Genomic DNA, 13945 nt, shown 5'->3' on the forward strand with positions numbered 1-13945 from the left:
ATACAGAGGGACACTTGGGGTTTGGGGTTTGCGTTCACTTAGAGTTACTTGTTGTCTTTGCCATTTAGTTATCTCACAATGACCAATCTACGAATATCCAAACAGAATCCTAGATATGTACCAATATTCTGCCCTAATTCAGGGTTAGGGCCACCAGATCATAAATTGCATGTTCATTGCTAATCAGAGATTGTGGTTTTCCAAATCTAATGTATTGAATATCCCCCACGTCTGTATTCTAATGTGTGATGCCTAAATTCCTTATGCAATAAACTACACAATCACATTTAAAGAGCTGAAGTTCACAACGGTGTCATGGAGCTAGTGACATTGGTTATTCATTTAGATAAGACACACATGCAGATAAGACTGAAAAAGAGGAAAATAATCCATCATTTACATTGCCCCAGGTTGCCCTCGGGGGCAGTGGCATTCCCAGTGACAGCAGACATCCACCAGGGATCATAGACGTAAAATATGTTTGCATAGACATAAAATATGTTTGCACTGTAGAGCTGCATATGAAAAGTGGGACAAAGTTATGGCTTAACACTTGTTTATGCTAAACGAAGGCTTAGCTGTACTCTTCCACATGACATAAGAGCCCCCAGCCTTTCATTTTTCTCTCTCTGTGTGTGTGTTTTCTTGTGGCCTGACTGGGCAATGGGATCAACAGACTCAGGAGGATGGGATGACCTTGCTTATGTCAATTTCAGGGACGCAAAAGTTTGAGGAAATCTCTACCTACAACAAAGCTGTGATGACCCCCAACAAGCAGTGGCCTCCAGAAGCCAAGAGCCAGGCTCCCCCAGCCGAAAAGCTGGACATGCCGTCATTCACACTGCCCCAGGTGGCCCCTGGCAGCAGCACTCCCAGCGCAAGCAGCAGCAGCAGCTGTTCCACTGTAAGAAAGACCCTTTGAGATGAATGCCAACTTCTCAGTTCTGCTGCACTGGGCTGCAGTGAAAATGCATGCTACGAATCAGGCTGTGTATTACTTTTATGAATGCAACATGAGCTACAATAAGCCCTTTTAATGTGTTTTTAAGTAGCTGTGGTTCCAGCAAAACCAACAAGTTGTGACGGTTGGAACTTGTTTGGCAGGAGCTGGCTTCATCTATGTGAATCGGACACTGAGGGTGTTGATCTGGGAAGGTGGTTTGACCTGGGAAGATTAGGGTCTCTCTGATATTGTCACTGGAGGGCCAAAGAGATCTTTAATTAAACTACCAGGACACAGCTGTATTCATTTAGACCATGGGTCCCCAACGTGGTACCTGTGGGTGCCATGGCACCTGCCAACAGACACCTTTTCTGGTCCCCTCCAAGTGTTTTTGGGAATTGGGTGGGGCCAGGCAATGCTTCTCATTGACTATTGGAGATTTGATTGGCTGTGCAGTAGGGTTGCTGGGTCCCTCTTTGCCACCAGCGGGAGGTTTTTTGGGCAGAGCCTGAGGAGGGTGGGATTTGGGGAGGGGAGGGACTTCAAAGCCATAGAGTCCAATTGCCAAAGCGGCGTTTTCTCCAGGTGAACTGATCTCTATCGGCTGGAGATCAATTGTAATAGCAGAAGATCTCCAGCTAGTACCTGGAGGTTGGCAATCCTACTGTGCATAGTTTTTTTTAAATGCACACTCCAAGGATCTTCACTATGTGACTGAAGTTAAGCTGTGGCAATCATTTTGTGGCTGTCTCTGCCTCCTGCAGCAGCCATTTTGTGGCAGCCATTTTGTTGCTATGCCCACCATGCCATGTCAGAATTCCAAATGTGCCCACAGGCTCAAAAAGGTTGAGGACCCCGTATTAGACTAATGAAGCTAATTTTATTAAGGTGGTTTACAGATATTCATGGCAATGTATCTGGTGAGTTTTCCTTCCCTGTTCACACAAAAGGGGGGTTCTCATAGCGTTTTCAAAGCTGATGGAAGATTAAGTGGATTAACGATATCGTGCTTTTAAAAATATTTCCAGGAGATTTTAAGTTGAAGGGGAAAGCACATGAGGACAGTATCAGTTGCCTGATGGCATCCATTTTAACAATGAGGGGCATTATTTCTAGATGCTATCCTTGTATTGTATGTATAGTTGTACCCTGCAAATAATTCCAAATACAATTTCATTGGTTGGACCCAGACTAAATTTTCCACGTATGCAAAGCACTTCTGCCAGTGGAACAGAATGTTCCTACCTCCCCACCCACTCTTACTGCAGCCCACAAATGTCCCCAAAACACTGCTCCTGGGGAACAGGGGCCCCTCCGGAAAAGCATGAAAGGCAAATTGGGGATCTGCAGCAGAAAGGGGAAAGTGGTCAGAATTACCCTACCCCAACAGTTTGTGAAAAATTTAGTCTGGATCCAACCCCATATTTTTACATTAAATTGAAGTTAGCAAATAAATCCCCTTAATTTATTTGCAACTATTGGGTATATTTGACCCCAATATCTGTATAGTCAAGTCTCTTTTGGTACAACAGATGAACATGGCTTCTTTGCTAACAACTGAAAGTATAATTCTCTACATTTAGCTGGTGTAACTCCAGAGCAGTTAATATCCATACAGCCACAAGAAAAGAAAAGAAAAAAGAACCAGGCTCTCTTTGTCTTTTAAGAAGATATTTCACCTTAATCCACTTGCTTATTTTGTAACAGACATCTATCGATGCAATGCAAACATTAGAGAATAAGTATATGGCTCAAAGCCTACTCCCCCACCTTGCCTGCCATTGTACCCACTTCTTTAACATGGCTATGCTCTTACTGTATTGGCTAAGATCCAGCATCCAGCATATCATTTCCTTGATCAAAATGAGCCAGTTGGGTATCTGTATCTCTGCATGCTAAAGACAGCCTCATATGATCACTTATTCTAGGATGCAAGATAGCATATCAGGATCCCCTGATCTTGCAAAAGGTTGTTGAATTAGTTTTGGATGGATACACATGAATGGCTTTTTCAGAACACCAAAGATGATTTAAAAGAAAGGTCACTGCTCAAGGATGTGTAAACTGACCATCCCATTTTTTGCCACTGGTAAACAGGAGTGTTACTGAACCCTGTGGCGCAGAGTGGTAAGCTGCAGTACTGCAGTCTAAGCTCTGCTCACGACCTGAGTTTGATCCCAACTGAAGTTGGTTTCAGGTAGCCGGCTCAAGGTTGACTCAGCCTTCCATCCTTCCGAGGTTGGTAAAATGAGTACCCAGCTTGCTGGGGGCAAAGGGAAGATGACTGGGGAAGGCACTGGCAAACCACCCCATGAACAAAGTCTGCCTAGTAAACGTCGGGATGTGATGTCACCCCATGGGTCAGGAATGACCCGGTGCTTGTACAGGGGACCTTTCCTTTTAAAACAGGAGTGTATGGGGTGGGGGTGGGGGTTCCAGATCTGTTTTATCAGAGATAACAGTGGGACAGGAGAAGTCAGTGTACACATTAGGGGAAATGACCAATGGGTTGTTATCCAAGAATACCTGATTGTGTGAACCAGTCCCTTAAAGGCTATCTCTGAAAATGTCGGTTTAAATGTGAATGTACTAAAGGCCAAAAGGTTTCCAAAGAGGAAACCTGATATCAAAATATAAGGCTATCTCTAGAAGTAATAATCAAGAGGCAAGCAAGTAACATGTTTTTGAATGAAGCCATTTAAGAAATAATTTCCTGTTATACAATCTGCTGTTACTGGATTTCTCTTCTTCGAAAATGAAACAGTACAGTCATGACAAAACCAAGGCCTCAGCAGCCCACAGAAATCTTTACTAGCCCACCTGTCCACACATACCTATGCTAGTCATTTATGGCCAAAAAAGGAAGAGCCATCTTCAGTTACCCATTGATAACCTGGAAGAAATTATTGTTTGCCATAGGTAAGCAGGTTAGAGACTATTTGCATGCTTATGAAAGACTATTCTTTGTTTTATGTGCTCTGTTCATTTTACTGCAGCCCAGTAGCCCTGGAGACTATTATACTTCCTTGGATGAAGACCTGAAGATTGAGATGATCGAGAAACTTTTCGCCATGGACACAGATGCCAAAAATCAGTGCAACTCACAGGTGAGGGATGTAGTCATGCAAATCTAACACCACCAGTACATAACACACACACACACACACAGTCTCTGTCTCTGTCTCTGTCTCTGTCTCTGTCTCTGTCTCTGTCTCTGTCTCTGTCTCTCTCTCTCTCTCTCTCTCTCTCTCTCTCTCTCTCTCTCTCTCTCTCTCTCTCTCTCTCTCTCTCTAACATCTATCATATCCTATTTAGCATTAGTGCAACACCAGAACCCTTCTCTCTGGCATTCTGCTTTTTTACATAGAGGGATTTTTTTTTCCTATGGAGGAACATTCAGACCGGTGAGATCCTACCTGCAGTCTGAAGTAGTTAAGTCCAGGTACAGGTTTACTGTTTTAGTGGGAACTCGGCTCTTTGCTCACTTGCAGCTCAGGGTTTATTTATGTTTATTTATTTAGTACATTTCTAGCCTGCCCTCCCCAGCCAAAACCAGGAGTTAGCAACACATGATGGACTCCTTCTCATTTCAAAAGGCTTTTGTGAGAGGGGCTAACCATTGCCAGCTGATATTGATGGACATCAGTGACTGCTGTCCTGTTATACTGGAGTGCTCTTTGCTGTCTTTGTAGTTGTTTTAAATATATTTATTCATTTATGTAGTGCCTTATCATCCCACCCTTCGTCCAAGGAGCTCAGGATGGCACACATAGTTCTCTCCTCAGTTGTATCCTTATAGCAGGCCTGTGAGGTAAATTAGGCTGAGAAAGGCTAACTGGCCCAAGTAGGACTACAGTCCTATTTCAATACTGTAACCACAGCACATGATGGCTTTTCATTTGTTTAGATTATTTTATGCCAGTGAGCATAAACCTGTTGAGCATATAAGGTCAGTTATGAATGGAAAGCCCTGACCTTGATAGCCCAGTCTAGCCTGATCTGAAGTTGGTTTATTAACCACCATTAGTCTTAACCACTATTAGTCTTCACTTCAGTTCTGAATGTAGAAATCCGGGATTAATTCTGGCATGTTCTCAGGCGCTGCCTCCCAGGCAACAGAGAAAGAAATCAAAGCAATTTTTGTCTAGGAAAGCCAAGGTATGAGTCATTGTCTTTGAACTGAATCCTGGTTTCACACAGTTTAAGATGAACCATGTTTTCCCATTTTGTCTGAGCTGAACCAGGGTATTACAGTTTAAAACTAAGCAAAACCAGATAGCTTTTGCTTTCATAATCCTTACTGACCACAATACAGAAGGACAGCAGGGCTGTAGAAATAGATCCTTCCCTCAGAAAACTTTTTTGTGGTATGCAAAAATGGTGTCCTGGATAGCAGAGGCTAGCCTGATCTTATCAGATCTCAGAAGCTAAGCAGGGTTGACCCTGGCAAGTGGATGGAAGACTACCAAGGAATGTCAGCATTGCGACGCAAAGGCAGACAATGGTAAACCACCTATGAACATCTCTTGCCTTGAAAACCCTACAGGGTCACAATAAGTCAGCTGTTATTTGAAAGATAAATAGAAATTTCCCAGAAAGCCCTTTCAGTCGGGGAGCCTGATAGTTTCTTACTCCAAATCTTAAACAGTATAACAATATGCAGGCATCCTGTTACTTATTGTAACCAAGCTCTCAATTTCTATTTTGCCCCCAAACTAAATCCTATCATTGATAGAAAATAGCAAGAGTACAGTAGCACCTTAAAAACTAACATAATTTCTGACAGAGTATGAGCTTTCATGAGTCACAGCTGGAAGAAGTGAGCTGTGACTCATGAAAGCTCATACCCTTCCAGAAATTTTGTTAGTCTTTAAGATGCTACTGGACTCCTGCTCTGTTCTACTGCTACAGACAGACTAACATGGCTACCCATAGTGATTTATCTCTCATTGATAGTACAACTCCCATTTTTCCTAATGAGGATCTGCTCTTTGTGGGGGTATGTGTACAATATGCACACACACATAGAAAATAGAAGGCTAGATATGCTTGTTATCCCCATTTGGGCACTTACTGTAAGTAGTTTAGCATTCAGCCAAGCACCAAACTCAGGTTGTAAACAGAAAAACTATTCACGGTAGCCAATGATTTTATGGCAATATGTTTCAGATGGAGTTTCATCTTTGTAACACTAAAATAGAATTTCTGTTTGGGAACAATCATAAGCAGGTCTACGCAGATGTACTCCCACATAATTCAGTGGCTCTTAGTCCCAGAAAAGCATTTGTAATGCAAAATGGCTCCTCCAAATAACGCCATGAGTTCAAATAATGTCCAAAAAAGGAGGAAATAGACTTGAAGTGGGAAGAATCGCCACTGCTTATGAGACCACTTCATTCAGACTGAAGTTTTACTTACACATAACTTTTTGGGATTGAACGGATTCATTCAGAGTTGCAAGGCATACATACAGTAGTACCTTCCCCAAGACAGTGTTGCCGAGATTCTGGATTGCATATGGATATGTTTCTCACTGGCAATAAAAAGGGCATCTGAGGTCCTAAACATATAGGAGACTGTAAGCCTGCAATCTGCACACATTGATGGGCTCTACATACAACAAGTTGTGAACATAACAAGTTATGCACGTTCACAACTATGCAAAATGCTAAATTCCCACATGGAGAACCGGGTTTGATTCCCCACTTCTCCGCATGAATGGCGGAGGGTAATCTAGTGAACTGGATTAGTTTCCCCACTCCTACCCATGAAGCCGGCTGGGTGACCTTGGGCTAGTCACAGCTCTCTTAGAGCTCTCTCAGCCCCACCTACCTCACAGGGTGTCTGTTGTGGGGAGAAGGGAAGGTGATTGTAAGCTGGTTTGATTTTTCCTTAAGTGGTAGAGAAAGTCGGCATATAAAAACCAACTCTTCTTCTTCTTCCTCTTCCTCTAAGTAACATATGGAAGTTGGGCTGGACAACAGCAGGATACTAATTCCACCCCACTCATTTTATTCATGGTAAATTGATATCCTGCCTTTCTGCCATTTACAAACAGCACATAAAGCAGCTGATAGCATGAACGCAGGAAGATTTTTTTTTAAAATGCAGTGATAGGAAACTATTTTCTATTGTCTGGAAGGACTTCTGTCTTTGATATCATATTAGGACATGGGTGGGAGACAAGCTCGTTTCTGGAAACTTCATGTACTATGGTTCTAATTGTTATTTTCCCCCCTCCGCCACCCCATTTTCTTTGGACAGACTGACTTCAATGAGCTGGACCTTGAAACCTTAGCTCCTTACATTCCCATGGATGGAGAAGATTTCCAGCTCAGTCCTATCTGCCAAGAAGAACGTCCTCTCTCTGAAAGCGCCCAGCTCACACAGCAGAGCTTAAGTAACATGAGCAACCTTTTTCAGCCCCTTGCTCCTCCCTCACAAAACCAGTTCCTTCCAGAAAAATACTGCCAGCAGATGTCTGGCAAAAACATGAACACAGGCCAGGAAACTGGACCACCAGCATTCTTCCACCATGGGAGCCAGTCAGCATCGTTACTGCCCTACTATGCACAAGCCAGCACTCCACTGTCTTCAATGGGTGGAAGACCAAATACTCAGTGGCCACCTGATCCTCCATTACAGTACATCCCTACAAAATGGAGAGTAGCGGGCAACAAGTGCTCCGGAGTCCTCACCAGCTCTCCATCAGGACCACCGTTGCATTTGCCCAACATGAACTTGTATAAGAAAAGGTAACTCCAGACATAAAGTGTAACTATTCTTAAATGGTTGGGCTGGTTCGAACATCCTGTTGGAGGGCAGGGGATGGAGCCATGCATGATTTTGAGTTGCATTAGCCATGTACACATGTAAGTCCGTAGCTCATGGGTCTCGTCTGCAAGACTCCGAAATAAAACTTTGGGAGAATACAGTTTTTGCTGCATCTGTTTTGTGTTGCAAGGGAGTAGAGAACTGTCACATGGTAAAAGCCAACCCAAAGTAATGTGCGAAGTAGCTCAAAAGCCCCAAACTTCTGTTTGCCTGCTTTGAAAATGTGTATTTTCCTGCTGAGTTGAAAAGTGAGAGAGGAGTTGTCTTTTTTTTTTTTGACATCTGTGACTTCCCTTCCCTTGATTCCAGATGGACTTCAAAGTGGTTTTAAAAATATGTTGTAATTGACTTCCCCAAACAACAAAAATAATTAAGGGTAAGAAGTCGGCATGTTTAGATAAGACAAAGCAATAGGAAAGCTGTTCATTCTTGGCCCTGAGGGAAGTGTGCTAGCTGCAATACGCATATTATACCTGTGCTGGGAACATCGCACTGGCAACCAGTATGTTTCTGGGTTCCTATCACGGCACTAGTGCTTACCTTTGAAGCCCTTCTAGGCTTGGGATGTGCATACTTGAAGGAACTCATGTGGAGCTGTGTGGCAACTCTGGCCCTCCTGTCAGGGCTTGCTGGTTGTCCCTCATAAGCAGGTAAGAGCAGCCTCTGCCCTTTCAAGGACCTGTCCTGCCATTACCCTTTCCTTGTGCAGTAGCCTTCCAGAACAAGTGAGGAAGGCTTCTATTTTGGTCCAGGTCCAGAAGCTTTGCAAGGCTGAATGTCTAAAGAGAGTGTTTTGTACAGGAGTTTAGGTTTGGATTGGCATATGTTTTAGCTATTTTTATTTTCAGTAGACGTGAATCTGTTTCAAAGACATTGGCCATTTATTCGTAGCAGGTTTTGCCTTGGATTTGCCACTCTCCAAATGCACATTTTCCCCATCCAAATTCTCAAAACTCTGCTTGGAGGCTTATTGTTGTTTTTTGAGAACTTGGATGGGGAAAATGTGCATCTAGAGAGTGGCAAATCCAAAGGAAAACCTCCCATAAATAAATGGCCATTCATTTTTTGTGCGCTGCCTTAGCTCTCTCTATAAAAAGGTGGGGTACCACTTATTTAAATAAGATAAATAAGTGGCTGAAACAAAAAGTTGGAAGTATGACCATAATAAACTTGACAGTCCCAGAAGTAAAACCTCATGGGGAAGTTTATCATCTCATGAAAACTGGAAGGTTGCCAGCAGAGCAGTCAAATCAGGAAGAGTGGGCTAGGAGTCAGAAAGAGGTCAGTGTTGTCCTCATGTCTGCTTAGAGAGGTTCTCATAGAGGGTTTTTTTTTTCCTTTAAAGTAAGACTATTATCATGGATATGTGGATTTTTAAAAGATTGTAGGCATCTATCTCTTTCTGGCCCAGCCTTTCTCCAAGGACCCTAAGGAAGAGTATGTGCTCCTCCTTTTTATCCTCACATCAACCCCAAGGGATAGCCTGAACAACTGTGGGAGCAATCCTAAACAGATCTCCTTGGAAGTAAGTCCCATTCTATTCAATAGGGCTTAATCCCAGAAAGTGTTCTCCAGATTGCAGCCTGTGTCTAGCCAAAAAGTCTTCTTGCAAGCTTTATAGCTGTGTGGGGATTTGAACCCATGTCTCCCCAGTCCTAATCTGTATTGGCTTGCAATGATATGATACAATAAAGTTTATTGTTTGCGGCCAAAGGCCATTACAATCTGTTATCTAAAACCTTGTAATAACTAATAACATTAAAATAGTCTGACCAAAAAATGCTAGTCGCCCCTCGGCCTGCGCCAGGACACCCCGGGAATGCCTCCCGGGACGACGACGCAGCCTTTGCCAGCGTCCGGACATCGGCAAAGGCTCCAGCACTGCCCGGCGCTGCCACGGCAGCGGCCAGCAACTGGTGTCCAGCCCTGCACACCAGCACTGGGGCCACAAATGCCAGCATGCGCCACCCAGATGCCGGCAGGACTGTGGAAATAGATTCTTCCCTTAGAAAACTTTTTTTGTGAAATGCAAAAATAGTGACCTGGGTAGTCCAGGGTAGCCTCACCTCATCAGATCTCAGAAGCTAAGTGGGGTCAACCCTTGCAAATATTTGGATGGGAGACCTCCAAGGAATACAAAAGTCGTAACGCGGCAGTCAATGGCAAACCACCTCTGAATGTCTCTTGCCTTGAAAGCCCCACACGGGGTTGCCATAATTCAGACTTGAGGGCAAAAAAAAATCGGTGATGGAGAAGTATTTATTTATCCATTCACGTGGTTTATTCAAGCCTTCATATATTCTTCGCTTTGGCTTTTCTGCTTGAAAAGTTTTTGCTCATGAATGAATGGTGTGGCTTTATAAGAAACAAAGAATCTGTATTTCATCATTTATTGGTTGTCCTGTCGCTGTCTCCTGCAGCCAGTTGTCTCTCAAAAATGGTGTTCCAAGGGTATTTTGGCCAATGAATCACTCAGAGCTGTATTAGGAATCACAGCTCAGCACATCTCATTGCTCTGGTATGAAAGGAATAAAAGAGAATGGGTCTTGCCTTTCTAGGTCACTGGAGAGCTTTGGACAGCGGGACATAAACATTTCGCGGATGGCTCTTGCCAACAGCTTGAAGCTGAAGCGGCAGCTAGACTACGAGGAACAAGCGTTTCAGCATCCCAATGGGGTAACCTGACCTTGATCACTGTTCTCTATGCCCATCATAAACTTAAAGCAAAAGGACTTTTTAAAAAAAAAATTGTTGCCCTTTCTGAATGACATAGGCTTATCCTCCTTTCTCCCAACAGACACAGGGAGACGCCTCTGCCATCAACCCAACTCACCTTATGTGGAAAAGGATGAAAATTCTCAAAGGTGAAAACTGTGCATTGCTGACGGAGAGGAAATCGCTCAGCACAAGTGTTCTTAATGGTAAGAAGAAAATGGCAGTATTAAAGCTAGCAGAAGTGGAGCACCATGTGGTGAGGTATGTCAATGCACAACAGTTGTTGATAGAAAACCAGCAGATGTACAGGTGATCCATCTGTATGCCTTGCCTCCTCCCCACCCCATTGAGAGCCAGCATGGTGTAGTGATTTAGAATCTGCCTCTCTTATCTGGAGAACCAGGTTAGATTCCCCACTCCTTCACCTGAAGCCTGCAGGGCTACTCACAGTTCTCTCAGAACTCTCTCAGCCCCACCTACTTTACAAGGTGTCTGTTGTGGGGAGATAATTCACAGTGGGTAGCCGTGTTAGTCTGTCTGCAGTAGCAGAAAAGGGCAAGAGTCCCAGTAGCACCTTAAAGACTAACAAAAATATTTTCTGGTAGGGTATGAGCTTTCGTGAGCCACAGTTCACTTCTTGTGGGGAGAGGAAGGGATTGTGATTGTAAGCCGCTTTGAGACTCCTTAAGGTAGAGAAATGCAGGGTATAAAAACCTACTCTTCTTCTAAGTCTAACTTTCACAGTCATGCTCTCCCTCAGCTTCAAGCTGTATAGGCTGTTGGGGTCTGAAGTGGTAGAGACCAAGATTGAAAGGTCTTGGGGTTGTAGAGGATTGCTTGATACAAATGACAAGTCAGTGTGTGCCAGTAGTAAAAAAAAGGCAAACTCCATACTGGGGAGTATTAGAAAAGGGGTTGAGAATAAAATGGCCAATACTGTAACGTACTATGGTACATCTGCATTTGGAATACTACGTACAGTTCTGGACGCTGTATCTCAAAAATGATATTGCAGAGCTGGAAAAGTACAGAAAAAAGCAACCTATGAGGAATGTCTGGAAAGATCAGGAAAATACCTTTTTGGCAAAATAGTATATGTCAAGTGTCGAAAATATGAATTCTGTCTGGATCAGGCCAAAGTTCATGTTCGACAACAGGTAGCTCATGTTTGTTTTAATTCTTACTTTCAATTGTAGATGAGTTTCTTTGTAACCCACAAAGAGGCTCGGGCCAGCCATTGAATATGGAACAACGGCAGCAGCAGCCGCCCCCCTCCTCTGGAAACCCTGCTGATCATCCTAAAGCCACATTCTCCCCCCACTTCTACAGTTCCCCTTATCAGGACTTCCGTGTGCCACAAGCTCGTAGGATGTCAGGTAAAGTCTGGTGCTGATCAAACTTCAAAACTTTTCTTTTTCAGTTGGATTCTGGAAGTTTGCATTTACACTGCTGGTCCAAGGAAGCCAGCGTGGTGTAGTGGTTAAGAGTGGTGGACTCTAATCTGGAGAACCGGGTTTGATTCCTCACTCCTCCACATGAGTGGAAGACACTAATCTGGTGAACTGGGTTGGTTTCCCAACTCCTACACATGAAGCCAGCTGGGTGACCTTGGGCTAGTCACAGTTCTCTTAGAGCTCTCTCAGCCCCCCTGCCTCACAGGGTGTTTGTTGTGGGGAGGGGAAGGGAAGGCACTTGTAAGCCAGTTTGATTCTCCTTAAAAACCAACTCTTCTTCTTCCTCCTCTTCCTCCTCCTATCCCCCTGGTTGTTGTTTTTTTCCTGTGCCCCCCCAAAGCACAATTTTTAAAAATGTAATTTTTGTTAGTGAAACAATTGTTTTTAGAATGGTTGCACTCAAAAAGTGTGAGAAACAGCTGAAAATGGCATTGAGGTAACATTCAAAACCATCTCGTTTCAGGAGTAACGAGCCGCCTACTCGGGCCATCTTTTGAACCTTATTTGTTGCCAGAATTGACCAGGTATGACTGTGAGGTTAACGTCCCGGTGCTGGGCAGCTCGACGCTCCTGCAGGGGAGTGAATTGCTGCGAGCTCTCGACCAGGCGACTTGAGTCCACTCTGCAGGGTTATGTGGCCTGTACCGCTCCAAACAGCTTCAGTTTTTAAATCTATTTTTGCAAGTAGACAATTTCTAATATTGATTACACTGTTACAAGATTTTACTTACCTATCGAACTTGTCACGTTACCAAATAGTGGCCTTTTTTGTGAAGTTACTCACTTTCTTGTTTGTATTAAAAGAAATATGCATCTACTGTATTTTTTCCTTCTATTTCGATAAAATGTTCCTTAGAAAGTTTATATTATATAATTCCCCCTTCACTGTGTGTAATTTATATGTTCTAAAACTTCCTCGATATTCATTCTAATTAAAAAAAAGATGTGGTGTGCTAATGCCTGTATGTAATACTTCGGCTTCATTATTGCAAAGATTTTATTTTTATTGCCAAAGATAAGTGAAAAAAATCTTTTCCCTAATCAGAGTCAGCACAGGCTTCTTCAAATAAAATACTCACTGCCTGTTCTTAGATTCTCTACTCTCTGCCTTTCCTTGCAAGCAGTAGCTTGATTCGGCCATATATCTTACAATGTGTTGGGAACTTAGCATCTAAGGATCACTTGCATCTTGAAGTGCGGCTATTTGGCTTAGAATTTTTCTTGGGCTGGCCATGATTTGAGGACTGAGGGTTATTTTTTCCCTATAGAAGAGCTGAAGTTAATTAGGCAAGTAGCTGCCATGGGTTTTAGAATACCAAGGTGCCTTCCCCACCAGAATCTACCCAACTCCAGGATAAAACTCAGCATCATCTTAATTAAACAGGTGGGATGGGTGCTGCCATCTTAGATTTTTCTGAGCATGGTCATGAGAAGAATTCAAAATGGCAGTACTCCTGCTTCCAACTTCTTTGTGATCCGGACTGAGTAAGCTCTCTGAGTAAGGAGTTTGGGAATGAATCAGAGTTGGGAGTAAAGGAGATTAACAAGGGATTCTGGATTGTTAGAGAGATGTTTTCAGTCTCTGATTTTTAATCCTCCAATTTTTTATACAAAACATAACTGAGTCTTTGATATTTTTCTGGGCTAAATATTTATCATATATTGGTACTTTGTTATACCTAGATTTGGAACTCTGGACCCTTTTTAGGAGCTGTTTTTCTTAGATCTGCTAGATTTTTTTTTGTTCTGCTGTTGCCAGTGTTGCAGGGTTTGTCCAAAGGCTATTACTAACATTGTCGAAGGCTTTCACGGTCAGAGTTCATTGGTTCTTGTAGGTTATCCGGGCTGTGTAACCGTGGTCTTGGAATTTTCTTTCCTGACGTTTCGCCAGCAACTGTGGCAGGCATCTTCAGAGTAGTAACACTGAAGGACAGTGTCTCTCAGTGTCAAGGGTGTAGAAAGAGTAATATATAGTCAGAAAGGGGTTGGGTTTGAGCTG

General features: G+C 43.2%; 1 protein-coding gene across 2 annotated transcripts in view; it reads left to right on the plus strand.

Moving 5' to 3' along the window:
* The window catches only part of EPAS1 (endothelial PAS domain protein 1), a 125517-nt gene extending 112465 nt beyond the window's left edge, over positions 1-13052 (plus strand). The window contains exons 10-16 of one of the 2 annotated variants that reach the window (XM_056852741.1): positions 717-904; positions 3940-4050; positions 7208-7698; positions 10336-10458; positions 10577-10698; positions 11689-11868; positions 12410-13052. In XM_056852741.1, coding sequence (XP_056708719.1) covers positions 717-904; positions 3940-4050; positions 7208-7698; positions 10336-10458; positions 10577-10698; positions 11689-11868; positions 12410-12561 — 1367 coding nt within the window. In that variant the 3' untranslated portion in view covers positions 12562-13052. Of the gene's footprint in view, positions 1-716; positions 905-3939; positions 4051-7207; positions 7699-10335; positions 10459-10574; positions 10699-11688; positions 11869-12409 lie in introns of both variants that reach the window. The other variant, XM_056852742.1, reaches the window with a different exon arrangement.
* Positions 13053-13945: the final 893 nt, after the last annotated feature.

The sequence above is a fragment of the Euleptes europaea genome, chromosome 7 (genome assembly GCF_029931775.1).
Source record: "Euleptes europaea isolate rEulEur1 chromosome 7, rEulEur1.hap1, whole genome shotgun sequence".
Lineage (NCBI taxonomy): Eukaryota > Metazoa > Chordata > Lepidosauria > Squamata > Sphaerodactylidae > Euleptes > Euleptes europaea.